Below are 27463 nucleotides of genomic sequence, written 5' to 3'. Positions count from 1 at the left end.
TGCTGCCACCCTCTGCTCTGGGCGTTCTGGGAAGCAATGCATCCAAAACAGGATTAGCCTGGAGAAAAGATGACTCAGGAGTGATCTTATCACCCTCTACAACTCCCTGAAAGGTGGCTGTGCTCAGGTGGGGTTGAGCTCTTTCTCCAAGCAGCACTGACAGCACCAGAGGTCACAGTCTCAAGCTGTGCCAAGGGAAATACAGGTTGGATATTAGGAAAAAGTGTTTTACAGAAAGGGTAATAAAGCTCTGGGGAGGTGGTGCAGTCACCATCCCTGGGTGTGTTTGAAAAAGCCTGGCTGTGGCACTGGGTGCCAGGGTTTAGCTGAGGTGTTGGGGCTGGGCTGGACTCGATGATCTTGGAGGTCTCTTCCAACCTGGTGATTCTGTGAATTCTGTGACACATGGAGCAGTCAGGTGGCTGCAGGCCCCAGCCCTGTCCCACACCCAGAGGTGCCCAGAGGGTGGGAAGTGCCAGTCCCTGAGACAGTGTGAGGCTGGTCCCTCACAAGGGACAGAGGACTTGCCCAAGAAAATGACTGCCAATGTACCTGTCTGCAGTCACACAGCACTGCTTGTCCTGCCTTGTATAAATAATCTTAAAATCTTGGTTGAAAACTGCTTTGGAGCAGGGGAAAAGTGACCTCAGTGGTGCTGTTTGTAACAGAGGAATGTGGCTGGGGCTGAGAGACCCGGGCTGCTTTTACCACTGTGGGGCTGTAACTGGGGTTTGGACAGCAGCCAGCAGGTTTGCTCTGAGTGGGCATTGGCTGGGGATATCTGACCAGGCACAGCCTCCCTCTCCCTTGTCATGGCCTCTCCTGGGAAGTGATGGCTTCGTCTGTTAGCCTAGAGGGGAAGGAAATCTCATGTTGGTTTGTAGCAGTTGAAATGGCCAAATTCTGCATGTAAAGAAAAATCAGAAATGCCTTTTCCCCCAGCATGTTCTGCCATGGCAGAAGCACAGGACACCCCTGGGCTCACTCAAACAGCGTGCCATGAGTGCTGCCACAGGCCTTTGGCTTACTGATAAGCTGCTTATCTTCAAACCATCCATTTTTATTTTACTCTGAATAAATACTCCTCTCTGCTAGCTAATAAAGATGTCTTTTTGGGCAAAAGAATGACTCGAGTTCAACCTTAGCTGTTAAGGTTGCTCTTTATCTTTTTTTAACAGCATGCACATGATCACACACTCCTTTAAATCTTCCTGAGAGAGAGTGGCAGTGTCCAAACACATGGTTACCAGCTGCAGCCAGCAGTTAAAACATCACACCCACAGTCTCTTCAGGTGCAGATGAAATCCAGATGCCTGAACACTTGAGTTCTCCACAAGGGAAATGCTAAATTGTGCATAAAACCAGTTGTTTTATGGCCTTTAATGCTATGGACATATTCCGATTATTTTTGCAGGAACCCTAATGACTCGTTGCTAACTTTTTTTAAAAAAAAAATGTTGTTTTACCATTCTGGATAATTAAAAATGCCAACATTAGTGAAACACATCTGCTGAGGGAGGATGTTTGCTTCATCTTGAAATGGCCTGATGTTTCGGGAAATGTTTCGGGCCTCACAGGAGTCCCAAGGCGGAGATGTGAGTGTGAGAAGCTTCTAGGAATGTGGAGCTCTTTGCTGCTTTTTCCTAGCACAGCTTTATTTTTAGCACGCCTCATGTTTAAGGGCCGTGGCTGGGAAACAACAGGAGGTACTTTAACTCCTTTCCATGAACAGCCTGACTGTACAATCTTGATTTTTTTGGCTTTATGAAACAGATTTTCTTCTTTACAGCTGCGATAGCTCCGTGAAAATTGTTGGTGATGGCCACAGACTCACTGGGCTCATCAGGTAAAAGGTGAAATGAAGCAGGATGAATCTGTGCTCTGAGGGGCACCAGACCTGGAGCTCATCCTTGCTGTCCCCACATGGAAGGTGCCAGCTGGGACAGTCCCCACGTGCCCAGTGCCAGCCCTGCCCCAGCACAGGGGAGAGCAGAGACTGGAGAAATGCTGCTGGGGAGGAGGCAGCTCAGCCATGGCCCCTGTGCCTCTGGTGGCTCCTTCCTGCCCTCCTCAAAGTCACAGGCCCTTTTCTCAGCAGCAGCAGAGCTCCACAGGAGGCACAAAATGCATTTCACTGCTTTTAGAACCAAAATGCTCCAGGTTTTGTTAGCATAACTACAGTGGGAGGTGACACTAAAGGGATTAAGCATTTAGTGTCCCCAAAATGAACAAAAATGAGCATAATATTGTTACTTTGCTCTCAATCCCAGCTTCTCCTGGTGGTTTTCCCTTCCCCTGAGCAGCAGTCACATCCAAAGGCTGTGTGATGTCCCCAGCTGCCATGGCCCTGCCAAGGAGCTCTGCTTTGCCCTTACAGGGTTCAGCTTGTCCCCGTGTCCCCCCATGCAGCTCACTGGGCACTGGGCTGGAAACAGCCTCTTCCACATGTGTCTGCCATTGGTGCTCACTTATGGACCTTTATGTGATTTTTTCAAACCTAAATGCCTTTGTGCTGTTAAGTGTCATCCTTGTGAAAGTGTAATTCCCTGCGATGCATCCTGGATGTGTCGCCCTGTGCAGGACAAACTTCCTGCCCTGAGCACTCCCCAGGGGACAAACCAAGGAGGAGGGGAATGGCTGCTTGCATGGCCTGGATACTCCTGCAGTCATGGCTGGGCATTGCATTTGTCCAAACCCAAAGAACTTTTTGTGATGGAAGCATATCCTTAATGCTTTCTCCTCATCCTGATATAATTTCAGGTGTTACAGGAAAAGAAAACAGTCCTGCATGTCAGTTTGTTGTCTCAAACACATGATGTGTGGCTGAGAGCTACCAGCTGTGCTCTGCAGGTCTCTGAGGAGGGGTCCTGGTCCCCCAGGACTCTGAGGAGGGAATGCTCAGTGCTGCAGCTCACGGCTCAGAGCAGCCACTGTGCCTGTCAGCCTTGGGTTTCCTTCCTCTGGGGGACATTAATTAAGTTGTCTTAATCAGGATGCAGCACACAGCATCAGTCCCCAGCATAAGGAATCAGCTTGAGGGACTCCCAGGGTGCTCTCAGACCTCTCCTGGGTACAGGATGTGCTCGGTGAGGAGCATCCATGCAGCTCTGGGGACTGGTGATGAACCAGCTGATGAACCAAGTGGTGAGTGTGGCAGTGATGTGTGTGCCAGGGACATGTGTGTGTCAGGGACATGTGTGGCAGTGACACTTGTGTGGCAGTGATGTGTGTGCTGGAGCAGCTTGGGAAGTGTCCTGTGTGCTGAACTGACCTCAGCAAACACCACTGGAACTCATTCCTGTGAGACCCAAACCTGCTGCCAGCACTAGAAGTGGTGGATGTGTGACACGTAGCACCAGCTGCCACTTGCAACCACCTGCCATTCGAGTCACCTTCCCACCGATTGCTGTTCTTTTCCAGGACTGGTTTTGCCAAGGAGCTTCACCAGTGCTGAGCTAGGAGCCTGGTATTTGATATTTGTACATACACACTTAAAGATGTTTCATACATAAAGATGTTTCATCCTCACATCTCAAATAAGGAGGAAACCTAAATTTAATGGTTGCATGCATCTGGGAAGAACACAGTTGTGTGGGCACTATTTCCAGGCATGTAACTGAACAGGTAAGTGGCAGAGGATTTTTATATCCCCATTGCTGCTTAGAGAGTGGACAGCACAGGAAAGAAATGCCTTTGGAGTGGAGTTTGTCTTTGGGGAAGGTTTAATACAAGTCCTTTTCAAACAGAATGGTCTCTGCACAAAACGATCACTCAGGTAAATCCCCTAACAGAGGAGAAACATCCTATTGTGCTTCTAGACCGAGAAATGAACCAAAATAAAAATCCCAGGCCCCAGCACAGCGTGTGACTGGAGTGTGTGCAGACAGCTGACGCAGGGGTTGGGAATGCAGAGGTGCAGAGCCCCGGGATGTGCGTGGCCTCTCCTCTTAGCTCCTTATTTATCCTCCCTGTGGGAGGAACAGCTGTGTTTCCAGGAGGTGGGAGCCGAGCCTCGGCCGGGCCGTGCTCCGCGCTGGGGGTGCTGCCCCGCCGGCTCCTCGCAGCCATGGGCCGCAGCCCCTGCAGCCTTCTCCTGGGCTGGAGCTGCTCCAGCCCGGCTTCAGAGGCAGCAGCTGAGGGAATGGATCTGCCCTGCTCCTGACCTGTGGCTGCAGAGCCAGGCTGGGGTGTGGTGAGGATGAGGATGAGGATGAGGATGGCGGCGCGGGCGAGGCCCCACCTCAGGAGATGCCTCAGCGAGCACCCCGGGGGCTCCACCGGCTGGGCCTGGGATGGCTTCTGGAGAACAGCCAGGGAAAAACGCCTTGCAGGTCAGTCCAAGGGCAGCTGTAATCCCACACTGGTTGATTCAGGCATTGGGGCTATGGCCTTGATCAAGGAAGGAAAATACCTTTACTTTTTTGGCGCTCCTTTAACGTTGCGGCATTTTCCATCGCACCACAGGCTGCTTTTTCACTGGTGGGACCATGTGGGTATTTTGAGCTGATGATTTGTACTCAGAGCTGGAAATACTCAGATTTCTTTAGAATTACATTTTACAGTTTTTGTTTTGCTGGCGTTTTGTAGACATTTTAAAACATGACAGTGCCAGTCAGCCGCACAGCGCCAACACTGCAGTACCCAAAAGTGACCTGAGTCACTTTTAAACCTTCACTGTTGGTGCTTACAGAAACTTCTGAACTTGAACCCGCCTGGTTCTTCAGGAAGCCTTTCTAGTGTGTCAGAAATAATCCTCCTCTGTGTCCAGCCGCCTTTCCCCACGCCTTGCACCTGTGCAGAGGTGGGCAGAGCAGACCCTGGCGCTGCTGGGGATGGGGGTGGCTGGGGGTGGCAGGTGAGCCCATGGGAGCGCTGGGCACACAGCCTGAGCTGCTCCTGCTCTGGGCTGCATGGTGCCCAGCAGGGATCTGGCTGCATCCCCGCCAGGGCAGGAGTAATAACTGCTCCAGTCACTGAAAATGGCTTTCTAGATTCTTTTTCTTTCAAGCAGCTCGGCAGGCTGTGTATAGATGTTTCCTCCTGGGGCTTGTGTTCATCTCACAGAGACAGGAGGTTTTGTTGTAGCATTTTGATTCTGGCCAGATGGGTGTCCCTCTCTGCATCCCTGAGAGAGAGTTCAAAATGAGTAAAGGTATTTCTCTTTTCCCCAAGCCCACACGCTCTTCACTTGTTATAAGCAGACCTTTCAGAGGTGCCAAGGGGCTGGATTGTTGTTGTAAACATCCCTGTTCCTCTGACAAAGCAAGAGCCAAGTTACCCTTTGGGCTGAAGTTGTCTTTCAGTTCACAACTAGGATGGAGCAAAGAGGCTGTCAGATTAACTGGGGACTTTCCGTGGGGGAACAGGATGTTGGGAATTGCTTTTGTGTACACGATCGATGATTTTTGTGCCTCCAAGGTCCTCAAACCACTTTGAAAATCCTAGATTTAATTTGAGTGTGCTGGTGATGCCTCTGGGCTTTTGTGCTGGGCTGAAGAGCAGCACAAACCCAGCCACTGCTGGCATCTGTGGAGCCCATCCCAGCAGAGCAGCACTACAATCCACTGGAAGCAGTGGGGCTTTCATCACATGCTGCTATGGGATGTGTTGGTCAGGAGGAGCATCAGGCATGGCCATTACTGAGCAGCTGAGTCACACAAGTTCTGCCAGGGGGATGGTCTCTTTCTTCTGCAAAACAACAGCCAGAACTCAGATTGCAGCTCTTCACTCCGGATGGTGTGGAGAAGGCTCAGCACCAACAGGGAGCCTTTTCAGCTGTGAGAAAGCAGCATGGACATATTTTTATAAGTAGAAGGGACAGAGCTGTGGGTGGTATTTGCCACCCTGCACCAGGTGTAACACAGCTGCTGTAATGCAGCTGTTCTTGGTTTGACACACGTCCTGTGAGGTGACAGGACACCCAAATGCTGATGTGGGTTGTGTGCACCATCTCCAGGTGACTTCCTGGAGGAGCTGGCAAAGGTTGGGTGCTTTTTTGACAACTGATGCCACTGCTCCTGGATTGCTGTCCTCAGCTCAAACACCAAATCAATTTCAGAAAAGAAATTGCTACAGTGGATAATGCTTCCATAGGAGACTGCATAATAGATCCAGCTGTGGATCCCTGTGATTCCTTCTGGCCACGTGGTGACCAGCAATGACAGAGGGGAGCAGCAGGAGCCTGTAGTGCTGCACTGGGGTGCCACTTGGGTGGGTGCTGAAACTCTCAGCACTTGAAGGAGCCCCAGAAGAAGGCCTTTAAATTTACTAATTTCTTATTAAAGGAAATTTATCAAATGTTAATTAAGGCAAAATGGTGATGTTTTCCTGGTGCTCCTTCTGGTTCTCTTTCCATCTTTTGCCCTGGCCATCCCCCTCCACGCTGCTGCCCAGATGGCTGCCAGCTGCCCCGCTGCCTGCATGGCTTGTGCTCCCTCCCTGCAAGCTGCACACAAATGTCCTGCTCTGCACTGTAAACAGGCTAAAAATACCGTGGTGCTGCTCCTCTGAGGGCCCTGGAGTTCAGAGAGGCTGGGAAGGAAGCCGGGGTCAGGCGGCCCCCGGGGAGCGGCGTCACATGGAGGCACAGAGCCACGAGAGGGGCTGGCTGCAGAGACAGACAGCACATCAGCCACAGCACTGCTGTCCTGCTGTCCTGCTGTCCTGCTGTCCTGCTGTCCTGCCCGGGTGAGCCAGCGGTGCCAAGTCTCCTCAGATTAATGTTCATGATGTGCAAGTGTGCAAGATGTGACTTGGAATGCTCCAGGCCTTTGTGCTCCTCTTTTGAAGAGGAATTTTTGTGTTTTGTACTCAATATCTGTGCTAGGTGATGCAGGGACCAGTGTCCTGCAGAGTGCTGGCTTCTCCAGGCACTGCCACCCCAGTCTGCTGGGTCCCTTTGCTGAGGGTGCCCTGTGTGAGCCTTGTGTTTCCATATCCTCTGGGAAAGGAAGTCAGGAAAGTCTATTCCTTCAGACATCCCATTTCAGAAGGCATCAAATGCTAATTTCAGTTCTCACCACACCCATGTACCTCCTTAAGGGATGTGACAATTCTAACCACACCCTGGTCAGGGTGACCAGGACCTGAGTCTGAATGTCCCCCTCCAATGACACAGAAGCCAGTTCCAACCAGAAACCTCATCAGTGGTAGCAAATTTCAGTTTGAATCACATGTGTATTATTATATTTTACTTTATTAGTGCTTAACCTTGTTAGCTGGTGTGAGGCTGTGTGGCACAGGGTGAATCAGCAATGAGCACCTCTCAGGCATCCTCTGTGTGCTGTGAGTGCTGAAAACACAGACCAGGGCCCAGCACTGCTCTGGCAGCAATGACAGCTGTGTCTCTGCTGTTGCACACTATCTCCTTTCTCCATCTCTGCACTGTAATGTAAGTGCAAGTGCCCCCTGTGTGAGCTGTGGGAGCCAGGGCTGGGCTGTGGGAGCTGCTGCCACAGACAAAGGGGGGATTCATGCAGGGCTGAATAAATGCCTGTGATGGGCAATAATAACACCTTAAAGCCCAGCCACAGCACGAACACCCTCCACCTGCCCAGAGCCCCAGGGAGCTCCAAGGCACACTGAGCTGGCATGAAGGTGGGTGCTGCCTGCTGTGCACCCAGGGACTGCTCACTGCGAGGGAAATTCAAACCGTGCTCAGCTGCCTCTGCTCCCGACAGAATGAACTCCATAGAGACTTTGTTTTAAAGCAAATAATCTTTGCTGTGCCAAAGAGTTTCAATCTAAAAGACTTCTGGTGCAAAAGCAGTGGATTTAAGATGTTTTTCCCATCGCCTCTGGCAGAAGCGGAGCAGTGTCAGGGTGGTGTCTGCAGTGCAGCACACAGCAGTGGGCTTTGCACTGAGCTCACTCTGCTGGGCCGTGCTCCAGTTCCTCGAGGATTCCTCACTGATGTAACCGTGGTGCTTCGAGTACCTCTGTGCTCCATTCCCCTCCATCCGAAGCGTGTGCATCCTGTGTTTATCCTGCCAGTATTCCTTGGCGGGACCCATGCCACCCACACCTTTGGCACTGCCCAGCATAATGCCTGTGGCAGGCTCAGCCGCAGAGGCTGATGAGAGGTGGCAGTGGGAGAGGCTGTGCACAGCTCCGAGGGGCAGAGAAAGGAAGCGGCGTGTCAGAGCCCCGGCGGGATGCGCAGAGCGGCTGGAGGAGCTGTGACCGAGCTGCTCTTTCCCAGGGAGGATTCTCCACCCCGTCCTGGGTGGGATCTCGGCTGTCCTGCTTAAAGCCGAGCAGATGGGGTTGGAGTTCAGCTGCCCCAGGCAGGACTTGCTGGCTTGCAGGGACACGGGAATAACTTCTGCACAGGACAGTGACCCGCTGCAGCTGCCTCTCCCCATGGAAGGTAGGAGGAGGTTTGTTTTCTTTCCTTGGTTACTCTATTCCTTTAAGGTTTTTGAACCAGCAATCAAACTGTAATGCAATTAGCCAGAAAACAAGGCACGAACTCAGGAGGGAACCGCAAAGGTGTGGGTCTGGCTGTTCCCTCCTGGGATGTGCTGCTTCTATTTGGGCTCACTTAACAGAAAACAGACAGTTTTTCCATTATATATTTTGTTTAGAATTTAAAAGAAAAAATTTAGTTCCTAGGAATTTTGAGATCTAACACTTCGGCATCTGCAAGTCCTGCAGTGGGCATTTGGTGGCACAGCACAGCTGTCCTGGAGAGGGGCAGGGGCAGAAGGGCCCTGCCTGGCAAAGGTTTGTCCTCTGGAGGGGAGCAGCCACCCATCCTGCTGCCACCCCAGGGAGCACCAGGACCCTCAGTGCTCCCACAGGAGTCTCATCCCTGTGGTGTGAGCACAGCCAGGGCAGGGAATGGCTTTCCCACAGGGACCAAGTGGGGTGGCGGGGCTGGGAAAAGAGCAGCAGCAGGGACACTCTCTGTGGGGACAGCATGTCAGGCCTCCAGCATCAGAGGAGGTCACCCTGAGCAATCATGCATTTTTCTTGAAAAGCAATAGCAAAGGGGATCTGTTTTCTGGGAGGAAGGAAGGCGAGAGGGGACCTTTGGGGTGGATGCCTGAGTGTGCAGCAGTGTGTGGCTGTCACCCAGCACGAGCAGGGGCTGCAGAGGGACAGTGCTGCTGCTCCAGGCCTCCCTGCTCAGCTGTGCTCCCACGTCCTTCCTGTGTCCCCAGGGGTTTCTGTCTCAGCTGGCTCAACCCTCGCATCCTCTCTTGCCCCATTCCTGCTGTGCCCAGATCCCTTTGCCAGGGCTGGAGTTCCATGACAGCAGGAACTGGTGCCCTGTGCTGGGGCAGTTCTGGAATTTCTCTGGCCATCAACTGGGCCAGCCCCAGCTCCTGCCTTTGCCAAAGGTTTGCTTTGTAATGCCCAAAAAATCCTACAGCAACTCCGACAGCTCTGTAGGAGGGTATTAGGCATCTGCGTGTCAGAACGTGGCCTTTGCTTTATTGCTTCATGTAAAACACTTTGTATTCTCTGGGCAGGGAGGCAAGGGTGGCAGTGAATGTTTTCAGAAAGGGAATTAGTGTCATGTCCCTTCCCAGCGACGCTCCCCTGTCAGACAGACCCCGGAGAGGCTGCCCAGCCTCACCAGCAGCTCTGCTCTCATATGGATCTTGCAGGACTGTTTGCCAGGACCACAACTGGGAATAGGACTGCATTTCTTGTCCTTTGCCTCTCTATAAAATAAATCAAGCTGAGTTTTCAGCCCTCTGTTTGCTGATGCTCTCTGGCCAAGTTTCGAGTCAATTTATTTCTCATTGCTCTGCGTCACCCTGGCAATGTGCCGAGCATGACAACTGGGGAGAAACACAATTAGTTTGCTGCATTTCAGGCCAGGGCTGAGCATCCATCTGTTGGTTCACACAGGTCTCCCAGGCAGTAGTAGAGGTGTACTTTTTAAGGTAGAAAATTACTTGTGTTTTGGAAATGAATAAATTGTTGACATAAGCTAAGAGTCATGAGACAGGCATGGGTTGAGTGCCAGGTATTCACCATAAGAGCATTCTGCCCTGGAGTGCTGCTGCAGTGACCACTGTGGGAAGTGACAGGGGGGTGCTGGCTGAGGTCAGGGAGGGCTGTGCCACAGCCAGGACCCTCCTTTAGCCATGCCTGCTGTGCCACGGGGGCGCTGGGCAGGGAGAGGCCACCACCCACCCACCTGCTCTCTGTGGGCTCATTCCTGGGGACAGCTGCTGGCCGAGGCAGCAGGAGCACCAGGCATGGAGCCCAGCCTGAGCTGGGCAGCAGGGCTGGAGCAGCCAGGCCCGGCAGAACCCAGGGGGCTCTGCAGTGCTGAGGAAGCTGCTGGGGTCAGCACTTCTGGCTGGCAGCAAAGTCCCCCCTGTCCCCAGCACCAGCCCTGTGATCATAGAGCTGTTAAGAAATGGGGAGGTGTTTCTGGGAGTGTTTTGGTGTGGCTTGCTGTTCTTTTTGGTATAAATTTGCTGTTTCAGCTTCTGAAGTTCATCATTTCCACAGTTCACACTTCCAGGGTTAATGTTATCTGACACCTGCCAAAAATCTGGATCTCCAAAAAACCTGACACCTGCCAAAAACTGGCCCAGCAAGCCTTGTGCAGCAGGGGGCTGAGCACACACGCTGCCTGCTGTTCCCATCCCTCCTCCACCTCATCCTGCTTCCCTCAGTGCTCCTGGGAAAAGGCAGGAGCTGGAGCTGTTGGAAGGAATGTTGTGTGGGAAGGGAACTTGGCTTCTCTGGTGAATAAATCATATAGAATCCATTTTGTGCATTAAACAAAGCTTTATGAAAGGCAGATACAAAGCAGAGGCCCTGCTGGTGGCTCAGGAGGTTTTGCTGTGGTGCCTGACATCCTCTGGCACTGGAGCCTGGCACCACTGTAGGTCTCAGCCTGCTCAGACACCTGAAGCAGGGCTGGTGCTGCCCACCCTGGTTTCAGCTTCCCTGGGCTCTGCCACTGCAGCCTGTGCTGCTGTTTCCATGGTCCTCCAGGAGCAGGGAGTTTGAGGGGGGCACATCTGGGGTGGGGGCTTGTGTGAAGAGGCTGGTGCTCATGTGCTGCACAGCAGCTTCCCACTTTGCTGCCCAGTTCTGAACTCTCACACAGGAATGAGGATCTTCTTGAAATGTGACCTTTTTTTCTCAGTTGTGCTCCCCATATTTGGTATCTGTTTGTCCCTTCTTTCACAGAGCAGCCCAGTAATCAGATGACATCCCTGACTCATGCTGCCCGATGGGGCCTTTCTACTTGTTAGAAAAAGCCTATGGATTTAATTTATTTATCATTATTCAGCTAATATGGAATATATCACTGATGGTGATGCATTAAATCAAATGGAGTCTGCAAAAAAGGGTGAAATATTAAATAAACCTTGCCAAAGGACGGGCAGGAGGTGGAGGTGAATGTGCAGGAAGGGCACAGGGTGCCCTGCCTGCTGTTTCACCTCTCTGGTCTGTGTGCCCCTGGCTTCTGGGGAGTGTTGGCAAGGCCCTGAGCTGGTCAAACAGCAGCACTGGTCACTGCTGGGGGACACAGGCTGAAAGCCATGTCACAAATGGCCCAAGCTGCTCACCAGACATGGTCCCTGTCACCTGCACACCTCAGCCTGAGCAAGGAGCTGTCACACTCTCACACCTGCTCACACATTCAGCACTCCCTGTCACACAGAAATACAGGTTTAGGTGTGCAGAGACACCTCAATTGCATGTGACACAGCAAAGCTGGCTGTCAGGGAGCTCTGGGAAAGGCCTGTCAGACACAGCTTTCCCTGGGCTCTGGGGTAACTTGCCACTAGATGTCACAGTGTGCTTGGGTTTGCAGGGACCAGGAGTGCCACTTGTGCTGGGGACCCCCAACCAACCCACCCTGGGCAGGGCAGAACTGCTCCCTGAAGTCCCTTTGCTGGACCAAAGCACACAAATAGCATCTTTTCATCTGTTCTTGTCTTCTAGAGCAGTTTTGGAAACATTTTTAGCTTTCATGTGCCACTCAGCAGAGTCTGAGAGACCAACAGGTGACTGGAGAGGTTCACATGGTGCCAGCCCCTGGGGGTGACCCTGGTGGGACCCCTGCCCTGGCAGGGATCAGCAGCCCTGCTCCCACTGCAGCAAGTGTCAAACTCTGATTGACATCAGGTGATGCAGCAGCAGCTCACTCTGTGCCCCAAAGCTCTTGCTCTAAGCAGGGACGAGTTTTGCCACTCCACCACAAGGCAAAGGAGGCCAGCACTGTGCAGCTGCCTGGGGCTGACCTCTGCCTAAAGCATCCCAGGGGCTATTTATAGCACACAGGAAACCACGCTGGACCCTGCACTTCCTCTCCCATCCAAGCTGAATCTTTAACTGGCTCGGTAGCACAGGGAGCATTAATTGTGGGTGTTTTTCCACTGAGCACAGGTAGAATACATACGTGGTCAGCTTTGGGCAGGCTGGTGACGGGACAGGCAAGTCATCTTCTGAAGTTGCTACAGCTCTGTAAAAAACCTTGGTATATTATTAAAAGACTAGGAGTATAAAAGAGAGTGAAGCATTTGCTGAGTAACTAAAGCAATGACAGCAATTAAAGCCTCCTGTTTGAAGTGGTTTATGAACAGACCCAGACTGGTGAGGCCACCCCACCCACTGCACCCAGGCAGCTCCTGGGTGAAGTGTAGCTGTTGAATTAATGATGGCATCACTCTGTGGCTTACATTTGCCACCAAAATCAAGCACAGCTTTCCCAATCTGAGACTAAACAAACAGCACAGCCAGGGATGTACAGTGGGATGCTTTTCTTGTGTGTCTCTGATGCTGAGATCAGGCTCTGCCCAGCCTGAGCAGGGATACTGTGCTGGTCCAGCCTGGAGAGCAGCTGCCCTGCTGCTCCTCGTGCACAGGGAGGCTGGGGGGACACAGCTGTGCAGTGAGGGGAGCAGGGCTGTGCCCCTGTGTCCAGAGAGGAGCCACTGGCTGTACCCCTGAACCTGGAGGAATGTAAATAGCAGCTGGTGCCCTGGCTGTCAGCCCCTGTGCTGCCCAGGCCCCCAGCAGGGCGTGCTCCCTGCCACAGACAAGATGGATGGGCTGGTGCTGCGAGCCTCTGGCTGCTATTAATGTTCTCCACATGAATCTTCCTGGCCAATAGCACAGGATTGCTTTCCTTTGTCTGGGATTGCCTTTGCCCCCTTCCTTGGCACCAGTCCAGACTATCTACAAATCTTTCTTAGCCACAGTTAGTGACTGTGCCTCAGCATCAGGAGTCTCCTGAAACGCTCTGTGTGCTGCTCTTTCCTTAGAGAACGAGAGCTGAGCACAGTCATTCCCATGCCCCAGCAGAAGGTGCTTGAGCAGAGCTGGCAGAAGAAGGGTTTGCTGTGCTGGGGGGCTGGAGCCCAGTTCCAGCTCTGGGGAGGTGGTGTAGCCTCACAGCATTCCATAAAAACACAGCCACAGCCTGGCTCCTGCTCCAAGCAGCCAGTGCCCTGTGGGGCCACTGCCCAAGCCCCAGGGACACCCAGAGTGCTCCTTCCAGTGGCACAGGAGGGTGGCATTACAGATTCACTGCTGGAGGATAGAGCTGGGACTTGGAACAGCAACTTCTTGAGAAAAACCTCCAACACTAAAAAAAATTAACATAAATCTAATTTTCTGCAGTTATCACCAATCTCAGATTAATTCTGCAGCATGACCAAACTGCTGCAAGGCCCCACACTAGTATGTTAAATATGTCCCACTGTATGTACTGAATGTGATTTCCAGACACTGAGGGCTTCTGGACGAGGGTGCAGATAAGGGATGCAGGCAGGCAACTGCCCAAGAGCTCTGCAGGAGCAATCTGTGGGCACAGACACATGCAGGGCCCCAAGTTTCCTCCCACTTCTTGGGTTTTTTCACTCTTTTTCTGTCCTTTCAGCCTCAGGTGTGTCAGGTTTTGATTTGCACCAGCAAGGGGGTGGATCTGGAGCCTGGCCATTGAAGCTCTGCAAGCAGAGCCCAGGGCTGCCAGCCCAGCCCTGGGGAAGTGGGGCTCTGGAACAGAGGGGCTGCAGGGTGGTTCCCTCACTGTCCCACAGCCTGAGGGCTTGACAGAGCAGAACCGACTTTTCCCATTTATTCCAGTCCCGTGTTGGTTGGGAATGCAGCACAGACTCCTGCTGTGCTCCCCAGAGCTGAGTGCAGTGCCCCAGAGCTGGGATGTGCCAGTGCCAGGGAGCTGTGCACTGCCAGCAGCAAGGAAAGTGCCTCCCCATTGCTTCTGGGCTCTGCTGCAGAGCTGCCCCATTCAACATCAGTCATGTACAGGGAGTTTGTCTGCCCAAAGCCCCGGGGTGTGATGTCTGCTGACCTGTCTCCAAGGAGAGGAGCTGGAGCCTGGCAGTGGGCAGTGCCCTCAGGCCCCCATCCCAGCACCACAAAAGTGTCCCTGGGTCACTGGGGCTGGGCTGGATGTACCTGCTTCCTCCAATGGAAGGGAGTGCAAGCACAGACCAAATCCTGGGGTGTAGAGCTTGTCCAGCTCAGGGAAAGAGAAATTCCTCCCTGGGGCCTTTGCTGGAAGCAGTTGGAGGTGGGGGTTGGGATGGCTCTGCCCCAGGGGCTGCATTTTCCCAGGTGAGGGGCAGTGATGATGGATGCCCCAAGTGGGAAAAGCCCTCAAGCCATCCTGACCCAAGGAGGGTGCACAGGGGAGGAGCTGCCCCGTGTCTGCCTGAAGTGTCTGGCTCAACATCAAACCCTTTAGTCAATGGGCATTGTTCTTTCTGGGGGATGACCAGCTGACCACAACCTGGGATCCCTCTGCACAGGCAGCCAAGGCAGGGAGCTGGACTGGATGGGGGGCAGGAGGGTGGAATGGAAGGGCTTTGCCTGGGATCCCAGGACTGCTGAGCCTTTCAAGGCCAGCCCTGAGTGCACACAAGCAGAGCCCACTGCATCCCAAGGTGTGGGATCCAGCCTCAGCCTGTCCTGGAGTCACCACAGCAGCTGGCACAGGAGTGATCTGCTGCTGCCAGGAGCACACGATGTTCAGGGAGGAGAGGTCAGGTCTCTTCCTGTTTAGATGTTTTCAAAAAATGCTTAAGCATTTTAGTGGAAAAATGACTGAGGGAACCATCCAAATTAGGAAACAGGAAATACTGCAGTAGCATAAATAGAATTTTGACAGCTGAAACGAGAGGCAAGTGGTTGCCAGGCTGGGCTGGTAAAGATGCTGCTGGGCCAGCAGCCTGTGGGAAGCTCAGCAGCCCAGGGGCAGGTTCTCTCTGGGACACACCTACCCAGCAGTGTCATGCCAGGTGCCAGAGCCAAGTCACTGGGTGTCTCTCACCTCAGGGTCTCCCAACACGGTGCCAACCATCAGCAAGATGTGTCCTTCAAGTGGAGGACTCCTCATGTTTCCAGCAGTGGATATACTGAAAACTGAGGCACTAAAATCAGAATTTTTATGGAGTATAAATAGCAGCAGACTTCCCTGTGCCAGGTTACCTGTGTGATATTAGCTGCTCAAATCTGATGCCAGCCCTGCTCTTGACTCTCTCTCCCCTTCAGCAAATCACTGAAGCTCCCCAAGCCCCTTTCTAGCCATATGTTAAGTTGATGTAATGCTGCTTCTGAGTCTGTGCAATTACTCAATTACTCCTGCATCTGATTGTCAGTAATATGCCCTCAGGGCTTTGCTTCAGTTTTGCCCATCGATTTGCTGTGTCACCTTGAGCACAACATTAAATATACTTTGAATATTCAAAGGAATTTTGCTAATTTATGCCTATGATCATGCTATCCAAACTCCTACTCTGCTCCCAACTTTCCAAGCAGTGTCTGTTTGTTATTTATTGCAAAATTTAAGGATAAAAGCTAACCTAAAATACAAAAGAGATCTGGGGGCCTATGTTCCATTCAAATTCACCTCAAGCAAGTTTCAATGGAGCTTGAAGAGCCTAAGAAAGGTAGATACTTCTGAAAATGTCACCCTAGCTGTACCTGCAGGCTCTGACATCCCACAGACACCTGAATTACCCAGGCGAGTTCCCTTGCTGATCCAGCCCGTGGCTGCAGAGCTGGCAGAGCATTAAATATGCACATATTGAATGTCTGCTGTGCTGGAGGAGGAGGAGGATGCCTCAGAGTGAAATCTGCTGTGCATCCAAATGTTCTCCAAAGCTCAGACAGGTCTGCTCACCCCTGGCTGCTGGGGCACAGTTTGGGGGGGCTGTGGGGTGCTGCTTTCCTCCCTGCTCTGTGCACAGGAGGGGTAGGCTGTGGGATCAAGGAATGGTGTCTGTTTGCAGAGAGCTCTGCTGCAAAAATGAGCAGGGGAGAAGTGTGGGCAGAGCTTATCCTGTCACTGGGGCTGGCCCCTGACTCTGATGGTACAAGGTTTTGAGAGTTTTGCTCTTGAGGAGCAACTGTGGTTTTCTCTTTACCTTTGCTGGAAGATGGCTGTGAAATAGCATGGCCAAGGAGCAAAGCTGCTTTCTGAATATTTTAAGAACTTTTGCCTCAGTTTCTGTGGATGTTGGTTAAGAGTAAGAGACTTAGAAAAACAGCCAGTATGGATTTACCCTGGGACCATTCTGGGAATGAACACACAAAAATAACCCTTTCCTAAAAATGTTCTTTACAGCCCCACCCTTCAGGAATGATCTTCCCTGCAATGACCCCAGCCTGGACAGCACTGGCAGACCAGGCTGAGCTTCAGCTCTGGTCACACTCAGCAGTTCCTTTTCACAGTGCAAACAGCTCCCTGGAGCCTGGGGAGATCTGTTGGGGACCCACGGAGCAGAGTGGGTGAGGGCTGCAGAGTGTGGCTGCCTGTCACCCCAGGCCAGTGAGAGCCATGGCCTGGGGACAGGGACTGGAGGGGCAGCAGCAGCAGCATCTGCTCCCCACCTGCCCTTCCTCTACCTGCAGTGCAAAAGTGCACAGGAGTTGCAGTAATGTCAGCACACCTGTACCCAGCTCTGCTGTGCCAGTCAGTTCTTGGAATCTGTAAAGTGCTTCATGCTCCTTGCTTTATGTAACAACACTGAATAGAAATTACACTGCTGTGTAATTTCTGCACATGCTCCAGCTTCTACACACAAGCCTGAAACCACTGAAACAGTCACCCAGCCTCAGTGAAGATGAGGGCAGTGATAGACTTGAATGTTTTAAACAAGTAAAGCTACAGACCTCAGCTGTGCTCTGATTATTTTCTTTGAATTTGCTTCCTTTCCACTGCTTTTTTTATACTGAGACATAAATAATCTTAAATTCCAGATCACCCATGGGTCCAGAATTTAGCTGTAACAGGGACTTCTGCCAACTTCTACAAAAGGATTTTGCTAACATGAAAGAAAATAACTCATACATAATAAACACTCCTCCTGACCCACGTTATCCTTTTGCATTTAAGGTCAATCATCTCTGAAAGGAGGGGGGGGGAGAAAGAGATAAAGGAGATGCAGAGAGTCAGCTGCAACAACAAACTAAACCCCTGTATGAAGGTCCTCCTATCAGGGCTGTTCACAGCTGCCACTACATTTTTTCCTTGGCCTGAATAATGTAAATACTGGGCTGGGGAGTGCTTTCCTTTACACTGGTGTAAATCTGGGCTGCAGCTCCAGCCCTGACCTGGCCATGCACACACTTTACCCTGGCAGCCCTGACCTGGGGTAGGGACCTGCTTCTCAGAGGAGCTCCCATCCTTTGATGCTGGCTGCTGTGCTCAATAAAGGGCGAAATTCCTCTTGTTTCTTGAAATAAACTTGCAAACCCCTTGACCTTCCTGAGCTGGAAGAATATGTTTACAGATTGTTTAATTCCATTTGTCTTCCTGAGTGTGTGAGAGGGACGGCAGTGTGGCTGAGGGAAGGGGGAGCTGTGCTGTGTCACCAGCCTCTTTTGATATCAGAGACGAGCCACTGACGAATCCCATCCCCTTCGAAGGGCACAGCCATTCCCATTGCTTTTTGGAGGAGGAAGGAAAGGAATTATTTACTGCAATCCCCTGGAATTTTGCTTTAGATAAAGTTCCTGAGGCAGCAGTGTAATCTTTTGTGTTTTGTTATCTATTCTCACAACGCCTTCCAGGACACCGGTGCTTGTGGACTTCTAGAAAAGTATCAGGAGGTAATTCTGCAGCAGCAGCTCTTTCCTAGTGTTACACCATCTAAACACATCTCCTTTACACTTTGATTGCTACCTGAAGTCAGGGGAGCCAGGAGAAACAAAGGTTATCAGAGGGCAAGAGGCAAAGCACAAGGAGGGAGGTAACTGACATACCTAAATTAAAGTGTAGAGCTTTATTTAAGGGCTGTAGAAGCTGGAAACAAGCTTTTTAAGACAGAAACCATCTTTTCTCTGAGGCCTGGGAGGCACTGGGAGGCCTCATGGGTGTCATCACCAGGTACTTGCAATAATGTCACTATTTCCAGAAGTCTTGGCACGAGCAGCACGGCAGGAGAGGAATTGTGAAGGGTAGCTGACTGCGGATAATGGATAGTAGGATGAAATTGAGAGGAAAAACTTAATTGGAATTAACTAGCTGAGAAAAGCCTCTTGATCTGTCAGACAGTGAAATTGCCTCCCAGGAGCAATGGTATAGTCTCAACCACGTGGGCATTTAAAGCCAGTCTAATGTCTGTGATTCCCTGAGTTAACTGGAGTATCTCAATAATTGGAACTGACACAAAGATTTATCTTCTTTGATTGACTGGCTTTCATAGAGGCTCATCTCTTTGTGGTGCTGCACAGAGCTTTCAGGGCAGCTGTTTGCACTTAAACTGCCAGGAGCTGACAGTGTGTATCCATTTCAGCTCTTCAAATGTGTTCTTTGAAAAAACACTTAAATGGCTGGAATAGACAGTACTAATCAGTCTGCAGGAAAATGGAGCAGCTTTACCTGGGGCTCAGTGCTATCAATCTCCCCGTGCCAGGGCTGGGCCATCCTGCAGCAGCAGAGCCATTTAGGTGCATTACTGCCAAATGCCCAATCAGCCTGAAAAATTGGGCTGATTTGGCTGAGGCAATAAAAGGGAAAGGTGTTTTGCCAAATGTATAAAAACAAATGGTTGGTATTTCAGTGGTTACAGCAGAGTGGAATTAATCACACTAAGATGATGGAAATTCTCTCCCATGCTCATTTTGCCTGATTTCAGAAGAGACAGTGTGTGGCTAGCCTGAAGGGTGAGGTCCTGGAAGGGCTTTTGTATTTGAATTTGCCCATTCATTCCCCTGCTGTATGACCTTGTGCATATCTCCTCTCTCACTTTGCCTTCTGTAGGTTTAGACCCACAGAAAAGTGCACATCCAGCCTCTGGCCTGGCACAGATCTGGGTTCCTACTTTGTATGATGGCAGCGTGTTGGGAAGGGTGTTTGTGTCCTTTCACTTCTCTGCCAGTGACAGTCACAGGGATAGTGTCTTCTCTTCAAAAGAGATTCAGATCTTACTGAGATGGGCTTGTAATATACAAAATATTAGATAAAGATATTTTGCAGAAATTGAGAAATTGCTTTTCTGCAGGGCACAACTCACAGATGATTACATGTGCTGGCATCCTAATATTGACAGAAAAATGTGCTTTTTTCTTGGTCCTTCTGAAGCCTTTTACACAGGGAATGCAAACTTGACATCCCACCTTACCCACGTAGCTAATATATACCTTATTCCCTATGACATTCCTCCCAAGTGTTGCTGAGGACTTGGCAAGCAAAGGAAATGCATGTGTGTTTGCTGCCAGTCTGACTTAGCCACCTTTAGCCACCACTGCTTGGAGAAGAAGGTGAACATTTGCAATGTGCTTCTCACTGCTTTGAGAAGAAGGTGAAGATTCCTCCCAGGTAATGCTGGGGACAGCAGAGCTCTTCAGAGGAACACCTTCCCCTGCACTGGGGTCTTTCTGGACTGTGCAGGTAGAACCTGGGGCACCAAAATGCCTCTTTTGCTATGACGAAGGACAGCACGTTGGAAATCAGAATTTATAGAGACATAAACTCCCAAGCTGATCAGTGTGTGGATTTACAAACTAGGGATAACCACACAGGCTGGACACAAGAGAGGAACGAGCTGCTGCTGCCACGGATGAAATCCACTTGGTCTGCTGGCTGGTGGCAGCACCAGAAGCAGCTCCAGGTCACAGCTTGTGGCTGCCCCTGCATGGCTGTGAGGCTGAGAGCTGATTCACAGCTCAGCTCAGCTCAGCTCAGCTCAGCTCAGCTCAGCTCAGCTCAGCTCAGAGCCAGCCTGGCCCAGCACAGCAGCCTGCAGGCGTGCATTTCTCAGGAGTTACACAACCTCAGGCTGCAGCTGAGAAGCCTGAGCAGCACTGCTGCCTCTCCTGCAGGTTTCCTTGCAACTCCAACCCAAAGACACAGCTTCACTGTCCCTCCAGTGTCTGCCCCACCTGGAAAAACGGAGCTCTGTGCCCTGAGATTTCTGAAATGCTTCACACTGAGTGAAGTCCTGCTCTTAAATAAACCTTCCAGGTCACTAAACAGCTCAGGTTCTCAATGCTCAGCTGGCTTCTCCTCTGGCCACAGCCACCACTGCCTAAACGACCTAGTTAGGGCAATTAATGTAAATTAAATATGCTCATGTTTTCCCTGGAATGCTCTCAGGTATATGAGGATAATATTCTGATTTACTTTTTACGGGCAACTGGTTATAAAGGAGTTTTCATCCCATTGGAACATTGTTTTTCGAACTAGTCTTGCTTCTGCTATGAAAAGTTCAGATTGAATATAACTATACAAAGCCAGGGAGAAAAGAAACTGAAAATGTAAAGTGAAAATTAAGGAGGCAGTTGATAGTAAATGGTTATTTAAAGATGGGGGGTGGGGGAAAGAGAAAAAAAAAAAGAAACTGAAACTGAAAATTTTAAGTGAAAATGAAGGAGGCAGTTGATAGTAAATTGTTATTTAAAGATCGGGGGTGGGGGAAAAATGGGAAAAGGAAAAGAGTAAAAGTACACTTAGAGAAGTGGGCTTTGGGTTACACACGCAAAGCTAAAACTGATTGTTACCACTTATTACACTCTTCTATTAAGTTTCTTCATTCACTCTGCTGTTTTTGGAGTCTCCTCAGGAGGTCATCTGTTCTGCTGAGCTGGACTGTGTCTGCATGTGGACTCTGGGGTTATCAAATAAAATCCTTTTCTCAGAGATCAAACCCCTTGCAGCCCAGACGGGCCCCACTGAAGCAGCTGGGGCTGGGCAGGGTGTGACACAGAGCCCTTGAGCTGACCCACATGGACCAAATCCAGCCCTGCTGGCCACCAAAGTGTCCCTGCTGTTCAAACATGCCATGGTGGGAGCAAGGAGCATCCTCTCTCTCTGCTGACCTCTTTGCTTCTGCCCCACCATTCCCAGGCTGCTTTCCCACACCTGTTCTTCAAAAAGTCATTTGAGGAGCACTGGCCTGAAACTGCCAGCTCATCTTACAAGCCACAAATCCTGCTGCTTCTCATGTTGTGCAAGAGTGCAAACAAATATTAGTTGTAAAATTATTCAGTCTTTATGAAGCCCAGCTAGACCGTTTGGCTTTTAATAGCATCAGCCCTGAATTACACGTCTGGACTAGACACAGTGCAGAGATTAATTTCCTTTAATTTGTTCCAGAGTAACTCACAATTTAATTTAACTGAGCAGTTCCTTGTTCTCTTATTCTGGAATGATGGATTGTGAAATGCACTCTCTAAATTAATCCAGACACTTGATTTTTGTCAGCAGAGTAATCTTTCTCAGCGGTATGCTAAGTATGCTTTTAAAAGGTATGGTGAATATGAATGATATGCACTTTGTTGATGATTTAAGTGTTTACACTTTCCAAACCTTGCAGAAAAAACAAATATGGCTTAGCTGCACTTTGTTTTATAACCCTTCAGAAGTGATCATTCAAATAACATCAAAAGGACTTAAATGGATTTCTAAATTTGATGGTACATGTGAGGGCAACTCCCTTCTCATCAGAGAACTGTGATTTTGAAATGGGGCTGAGCAAAGCTTAGACTATTTCTGATTGCAGAGCTTCCATAGATCATCCAGAAGGATTGCTATTGGAGCCATTAATGGTAAAATATTTCATGTGGGTGCTGTCACTGCTTACGCTGGCTTGATGTTGCAACAGAGCAGTGTCCTTTCCTTTTTGTTTTCTTTCCCTTTTGCTGTTTTTATTTCTTAAAGATGAAGTGGGACATCTGTGGAGAGGAGCAAAGATGCTGTGTATGAATATTTTTTTCTACACTGCCTCCTTTAGAAGAACTGCAAAAAGTTATAGTGCAGTTGAGTGAGTGATATTGATGTAAACCAACCCATCAGGTCCTGTCAGCCCAGGCACTCCCTCACTCTCTATTATCAGAGGTAAGGACTATCTGAATGCCACAGCAGAAACTGCACAGCATTCCTGTGTCCAGCTGGAACCTGACAACAATAGTTATTCTTAAATGTGGGGAGACAAGGCAAAGCCTCCTGTCACAGAAATATGTGGCAGTGCTTTGTGGGCAAAGGTAAATGTCCCTAAACTTAGCAACATATGAACTGCAGCACACACCTACCCATTCATTTTTGGAGGGTTTACACCTACAGAAAAAGGCACATCCAGCCTCTGGCCTGGCACAGTTCTGGGTTCCTACTTTGTATGATTGCAGCATGTTGGGAAGGGTGTTTGGAGTCCTTTTACTTCTCTGCCAGTGACAGTCACAGGGATGGTGTCTTCTCTGCAAAAGAGATTCAGATCTTACTGAGATGGGCTTGTAGTATACAAAATATTAGATAAAGATATTTTGCAGAAATTGAGAAATTGCTTTTCTGCAGGGCACAACTGACAGATGATTACATGTGCTGGCATCCTAATATTGACAGAAAAATGTGCTTTTTTCTTGGTCCTTCTGAAGCCTTTTACACAGGGAATGCAAACTTGACATCCCACCTTACCCACGTAGCTAATATGTACCTTATTCCTTCCAAACCTAACTCTGCTCCAGCCTATGACATTCCTCCCAAGTGATGCTGGGGACTTGGGAAGCAAAGGAAATGCATGTGTGTTTGCTGCCAGTCTGACTTAGCCACCTTTAGCCACCAGTGCTTGGAGAAGAAGGTGGAGCTTCATACTCCTTGCAGCCCTCTCTCAAGACAATGCTGTGGTCATCTGTCAGCTCCATGTCCTCTAACAACCCCCACAGCCAAGCCACCCAAGGAAAGTTGTTTGGCTCAATAAAGGGGCTGTGTTGTGCCTGGACACACATGAGAATGGATGCAACCTCCCGTCACAGGTAGACTGGCACCAGACTTTCCTCTGGTCTTAGGCAAGGACTGAGTGAAATCTGAAATCTGAAGTGAGCTAAAGCACATCAATGTCCTTTGATGTAAAGTGCTTTTATGAACAGGTTTTATTGGTTTGCGTGTTTCAGTGTCCGTATTTCTATTTTGAACATCCTAGCAGCAATCTTCTTCAAATTCAGAATGTGTGAAATACTCTTCTGTTGAGCTCTGAAAGTCTGTTGTAGACAGATATAACAGTGGTAAAATAACCAACACAAAGGCTTTCAGGTCTTAAAACCAAGCTTTACTGCCCTTGCTTCTTTTTCAAGGCAGAAATTGATTATTAAATTGGTTTGCAGTACTGCCTGGATTGTGGATGCCTTTACACCCATCACCTGATAGTGGAGATGTTATGGAAGATACAGCCATGTGTCCTAAATGTGCATTAAATTAGGACTAAAATCCAACTGGCTTTTTTCTTCACACTGCTGTGTGACAGGAGCACTGGCTCAGTCAGTCTCCAGACTAACTCAGCTCCGTGGCCTCTCAAAACCCACACAGCCAAGCAATCCAGGGAAAGTTGTTTGGCTCAATAAAGGGGCTGTGTTGTGCCTGGACACAGGTGAGAATGGATGCAGCCTGCTGTCACAGGTAGACTGGCACCAAGCTTTGCTCCAGTCCTAGGCAAGGACTGAGTGCTGCTGAAATCTGAAGTGAAGTCTCCAGACTAAGTGAGGCTCACAGCCTTTCTCAGAACCATCAAAGCTTTGTTAGCCATCATGGGTGCTGCCAGCTCCTCCAGGAGCAAGTGGCTGAGAGATGTCACAGAGATGAAAGGACCAAAAATTGGATACTGATGTCTTCAGCAGTACCTTTGGGCTCTTTGTTATCCCCCAAAATGAAATCACAAGTAAACCAGAACCAAGGCTGGGTGTCTCAAGCAGTCACACTGTGCATTCCAGCCTGTCTCACGAGAGCCCTCTCACAGGGGTGCTGAAAGCTCCGTGCCGCTTGCCAGGGGCTGTGCATGAGCTGGTGTGAGCTGCAGGCCACTCCACAACTCGGCACTGCTGCAGGGCTCTGCTCAAAGTGGGCCAGCCAGCTCGGGTACTCTTGACATTCCTGGATGTCTTCTAAACATGCAATGCTGACAGAAATGTTGTTTAAATATTTGTGAGTTATTTAAAAATAGTGCGTCAAATAAGCAGCCTGGTGACGCCCGACAGATCTCTGGCTCGGAGGAGTGCCTCGGTGGAGGAGGAGGAGGTCAGCACGAGTTATGTACACAAGCCAGGCTCTGAGGAGAGACACGCTGCACCCACAGCACACATATCATCATATTTATCATCCCAGCACACAGAGCCTGCTGGGGGTCCCGAGCAGGGAGCGCAGTGCTGCTCGGTGCCTGCAGTCTGTCCTGGAGCTCTGGCCTCCAGCACGTCCATGGCTGGGCAGGAGGTGCTGCCCCACCTTGGGTTTGGCCATGCCCTGGTTCCCAGCAGCTGGGACAGTTGGGTGTGGAAGCAGAAATGCCTTCTGGGACCTGGAGGACAGGAAAACTCTGCCAGCATCCCCATCCCATTCTGACCTGGTTAGGCTCTCTTGATAGTTCCCCTGCTTTGTGCCCATGTGTATATTTAAAGAGCTAAATTTTAGGAAGGGGGAGTGAATTTTCCATCCACCCATGACTGAAGTCTTTCATATTTTCTTCTCAATATTATTAGACAGAGCATTTTAGGTCAGTTAGGTGGGTGCTGGAAAGAGGGGAAATCAATTCCTGTGATAGACAAGAGAGCTGGACATTGTCTATTTATTATGTTAAATATTTATCTCCAGAGGTCTAATATACTCCTAAAATATTTTAAAAGCTGGTTTTATATGTCAACTTTATTCTCATCTTTCAGTAAACAATTACCATGCAGAGAATAAAACAAGCTCCCAGGCATTGCTGAGATACACTGTAGTCTATTAAGGAGCCTGAGCCTACTATAGCATATGAATCTGCTTTTATGCTGCCTTTAAATTGATTTGACATCAATTCCAGGCCTATTGTAAAAATGAGATACATTATTAAAGCAACACTGTCATCTTTCCAAGGTATTTCCACTTTTTAGAGCTGCTGCAGAGGAAATGATCTTTAAAGCACTCAGAATATTGACCTGTTCCTTGGCTCTTGTCACAGCCCATGGAAGGGCTGCAAGGGGAGCTCCTCTCTAGCTCCCTGACTAGACAGCACAGCTGGCACATTCAGAAAATGGATTTGAAAGTTGCTACTGCAATTTTACACTTTGCCTTTTACACCTGCAGATCTGCAGGTTTGTTTTTTTTTTCCCTCCTCATTGGTTGCTTTATTCTTGCTCCCTTTGACATCTTCTTCTCATTTAAAGTGCCAGAGTGAAAAGCCAAAATGAGTCTCAGTTTCTCTGGGGTCCAGATATGAGCGGTGCTGCTTTTCAGATGAAAATGCTACATATATTGATGGAAACTGTTGAGGCTATTTATCAAAATCTTTTGGCTGTTTTTTCTCCCAAACAGCAATTGCATTTTCAGAAGTTTACCATTGGCCTAACACTAGTGATTTAAATGAAAACTTAAGCATCTGTCATAGAAATGAGCACATATTAAAAAACCACAGAAATAGAACAGAGGTGTTTTCTGGGAGGGTCTCAAAGATTTCAAGGAATTATTTGCTGGTGATGAATTTGAGTCAGGAAAAGATCAAGTGTATCATAAAATCAGTCCATAATCCAGAATGATTTATTTGGCTCAAGCTGACCACCATTAGTTTTTCTTTCTCTGTTATTGTCACATTCCTGGAAACAGATTGGTTAACATGTGACAAATACCTTTGAAAATAGCTTCAGCTTATGGGGGGATGCAAACTGGACAAGGTCACTGTGGTATTAGTTGCTCATGAAAAAGAGCAAAACTGTAGGTGAGATCTTTTGGTCCCCAATTATTCATCTGGACAAAATTACGGCATTACAAATAATGAAGCAAGGACATGACCAAACTCTGGAGCATTCAAGCCAGTATTTGTTAAATCTTTTTGATCATCATTCTATCAAAAATCTAATTACCTTTCAGGCTTTACTATTCTATAATTCAATTTCACCAATGAATTGCCGAAGTTTATACATTCTAGTGCTTCTTATATCCGTGAGCCACCATACATTGCTCTTTGGTGATAAAACCCTCCTTTGCCTCCCATTGCTCACACTGATGGCAGTGCAACACCACTGGTAATAACTCAGCACCCAAGCTCTGACAGTCAGTTGTCTTTATTTCTCTGGCACCTATTCAGCTCAAAAGCAAGGAGATCTTGAAAACACTCACAAGCAAACCTGTTCTCAGGGGAGTTCCAGATCTGACTGCAGGCACAGATAAACTCAGGACAGCCTTTGCTCTGAGATGGCACTTGCCTGTTGCTGCTTCCCGAGCTGTTAACACACACTGCTAGAAACAGAAACTGTGTTTTCATGTGCAAAATCACTCTGCTAAAATTAGGAGGTACTGGCTATGGCTGATAGGCAAAAAATGGACCTGTCCAGCTGCTTTGATTTGTTGCTGGAATGAGCATCCACTGGGCCTTTGAAGAATCCTCTGTCCAACCACTTTGCTCCACAGCTGAGGTATAATGAAGATAGGAAGAAAGGTAAGCATATGGTAGTGTTCTGCTTTACTGGTCAGGCAAGAAACCACTGTTTTTCAAGAGCCATGACTGAAAGAGGATGCAGGTTTGGATACAGATCCCATTTCACTCAGTCTTGGTCCACAGCAGTGTCTGATCTCCTGAGGGAAGGGCTGATCTGTCTGTCACTCTCTGTGTCACATCACCTCCTCAGCCAGGGGTGGTGCACACTGCAGTCTCTGGAGGAATTTCCCTCTGTGACACTGTTTCCCTGCAAACCAAACTCAAACCCTGGTGAAATGGTGGGGCTGCGCCAGGGGAGGGCTCCTGTTTGTGCCAAGGCACTTGGCTCACACTGCCGTGGCTGGAGAAGGGAACAGCTCAGTGTGGGTTTGTGAACAACTGCACACCTGCTCACGTGTCAGAGGGACAGCAGCACAGAAGTGGTTCCTGTTGGTTATTTTATGCAAAGAGTTTTACTTCTCAAGTGTCAAAGTATCATTTCTAGAATGGATCACCCATTCATGCCTGGTAAGACATAAGAGTGGGCAGTATGGGATTATTTGTCTAAACACCTGAAAATGTCCTGGTGAGTTTGTTCTCTCTGTGAGCTGCTGAACTGACAGTCAGTCTGAGCAGGAATG

At 49.4% G+C, this 27463-nt stretch overlaps 1 protein-coding gene across 2 annotated transcripts in view; it reads left to right on the top strand.

Moving 5' to 3' along the window:
• Positions 1 to 8181: 8181 nt before the first annotated feature.
• Positions 8182 to 27463, top strand: part of LOC135279888 (rho GTPase-activating protein 7-like) — a 51584-nt gene continuing 32302 nt past the window's right edge. For both annotated transcript variants that reach the window (XM_064387442.1, XM_064387443.1), the window contains exon 1: positions 8182 to 8368. In XM_064387442.1, the coding sequence (XP_064243512.1) occupies positions 8260 to 8368 (109 nt within the window). In that variant the 5' untranslated portion in view covers positions 8182 to 8259. The remainder of the gene's footprint in view (positions 8369 to 27463) is intronic.

The sequence above is a fragment of the Passer domesticus genome, chromosome 13 (assembly GCF_036417665.1).
Source record: "Passer domesticus isolate bPasDom1 chromosome 13, bPasDom1.hap1, whole genome shotgun sequence".
NCBI classification, from domain to species: Eukaryota; Metazoa; Chordata; class Aves; order Passeriformes; family Passeridae; genus Passer; species Passer domesticus.
The sequence above is the reverse complement of the archived record's forward strand: the minus strand, read 5'-3'. Positions and strand labels throughout refer to the sequence as shown.